Source organism: Austrofundulus limnaeus, unplaced genomic scaffold (assembly GCF_001266775.1).
Source record: "Austrofundulus limnaeus strain Quisiro unplaced genomic scaffold, Austrofundulus_limnaeus-1.0 Scaffold248, whole genome shotgun sequence".
Taxonomy (NCBI): domain Eukaryota; kingdom Metazoa; phylum Chordata; class Actinopteri; order Cyprinodontiformes; family Rivulidae; genus Austrofundulus; species Austrofundulus limnaeus.
Genome location: NW_013952650.1, coordinates 69,213 through 70,954, shown reverse-complemented (window position 1 = coordinate 70,954; position 1,742 = coordinate 69,213). Strand labels below are relative to the sequence as shown.

Here is a 1,742-nt window from a genome sequence, read left to right as displayed (position 1 = left end):
TTGGGAACCACTGCACTTTGGTTCCCAAAGTTGGGCTTGGGACCCAATTATGGGTCATGAAGCACCTTGGATAATCTCCAGAAATCAATTAAAAGGATAATAAAATAATTGCTGATGTAATATTTTCCCTATAACTATTACAAAAACACAAAATAAGTATAAATGAGTATTTATATTTGTGTACAAGGTGTTTAGATCGTCAAAAAGCCTGTGTTTTTAGGGTTATTAACAAAGTTCGTGTACTCAGACCAGTAATATTTGGGGTCACAAGTTTTTGCCATGAACATTTTGTGGGTCAGAAGATAAAAAGTATGGGAACCACTGATCTATAGTACAAGACCCCGATGGGAGTTGATTGCAAGTTAATTTTCTATGGTAAAAGGCAAAACCATCTTTTTTCTGAGGAAAATCTAGACTTTTCATTAAAGCCAGAAAACTACTCAAGAAGTTGAGCACATTACCTGTTCTTTCCCCTTCGCTTTCTTTAGGTAGTCCTCTACTGCATCAACYGCCTGCTGAAAGCGCTTTCCTTTGTTTATCTTGATCATCTCTTCTTTGTGGGCGTGGTAGGGCTTCAGCTGCTCTACTTTGATCCAGGCACTGGTCAGACAGACAGAACAACTCCTTTTACATAACCACAAAAAAGGTATGACATTTTTTTGTTCATGAATTCTACTTACTGGTCTTCAGTTCCAAAAAATTTCACAAAATGGCATTTTTTGCCCCGGGGCTTTTTCAGGTCCTTGGGAGGGCTTACAATCTAAAGCACACAAAACCCATTAGCAGCAATTCAATGATCATAAYAACCTGCTTAAATATGTCAGTGTGAAGTTGTTGCTCATTACCTTTCCTGGCCATGGTGGGTAACGACCAAGTTTTCCCCTGAAATGAGAAGTATTGATTACACACATTCTGACTGGCACAGAGAAACATTTCAGTGTGCACATGATGATTTAATCATTTGACCAGTCTATATTTCACCACATCTCTGCTAATCTTTGAAGCTGTTCTAAGTCATGTCAGAAACATGGTTTCTTTCTGACTACTGGAAAAATTTGACTGTAGACAAGTTTGTGAGAAAATGCACAAAAAAAAGCTCTGGAAAGGGTAAACTTTAAAGCGGACGTGTTTTTAAATCCCTCTTTTTTCACATTTAAATCAGTCAGTTGGGGGTCTATATAAACTACAACTGCAATGCTTTGGTCTCAATTCCTCCATGTGGCAATTTTACAAGTTTTACCCTTTTCTGAGGTGTGTCTCAGCTCATTTTGAGACTGCATCTTTAATAGGACTGGGTATCACATAGGACGTGGCCATTCAAAACAATCTTCAACACAGAGCTCACAATACAATGATTCTTGTTTCAGAGCAGTTCGATTTGATACGACTTATCTATTACTTTGCACTAGTGCTGTACCAATTATTTGGAATAACGATTATAAAAATTAGTCTACGCTGAATTTTATTATCAAATATTATTATTATGATTATTAAATCACATGAAGGTTCAATTTTATCTGTATTATTTATAGGGCTGCCACGATTAATCGGCGACTAATCGATTATTAAAACAATCGATGACTAATTTAATAATCTATTATTCGTTTTTTTTAGTTCTTTACTTTGTTTTTCACTCCAAACTGCTTTGACACCTTCCACTGCCACATCTGCCTTTCTGTCCTTGACACACATGCACAGTAGTGGTAACTGGGGTAGGCCGTGGACGTCACAAGACATTATAC

At 37.0% G+C, this 1,742-nt stretch overlaps 1 protein-coding gene across 2 annotated transcripts in view; it reads right to left on the bottom strand.

Annotated features, from left to right (window-relative positions):
- The window catches only part of glyr1 (glyoxylate reductase 1 homolog (Arabidopsis)), a 36,867-nt gene that overhangs the window by 32,677 nt on the left and 2,448 nt on the right, over positions 1-1,742 (bottom strand). For both annotated transcript variants that reach the window (XM_014020297.1, XM_014020298.1), the window contains exons 2-4: positions 846-882; positions 681-760; positions 462-600 (exon numbers count right to left, since the gene is read on the bottom strand). In XM_014020297.1, coding sequence (XP_013875751.1) covers positions 462-600; positions 681-760; positions 846-882 — 256 coding nt within the window. The remainder of the gene's footprint in view (positions 1-461; positions 601-680; positions 761-845; positions 883-1,742) is intronic.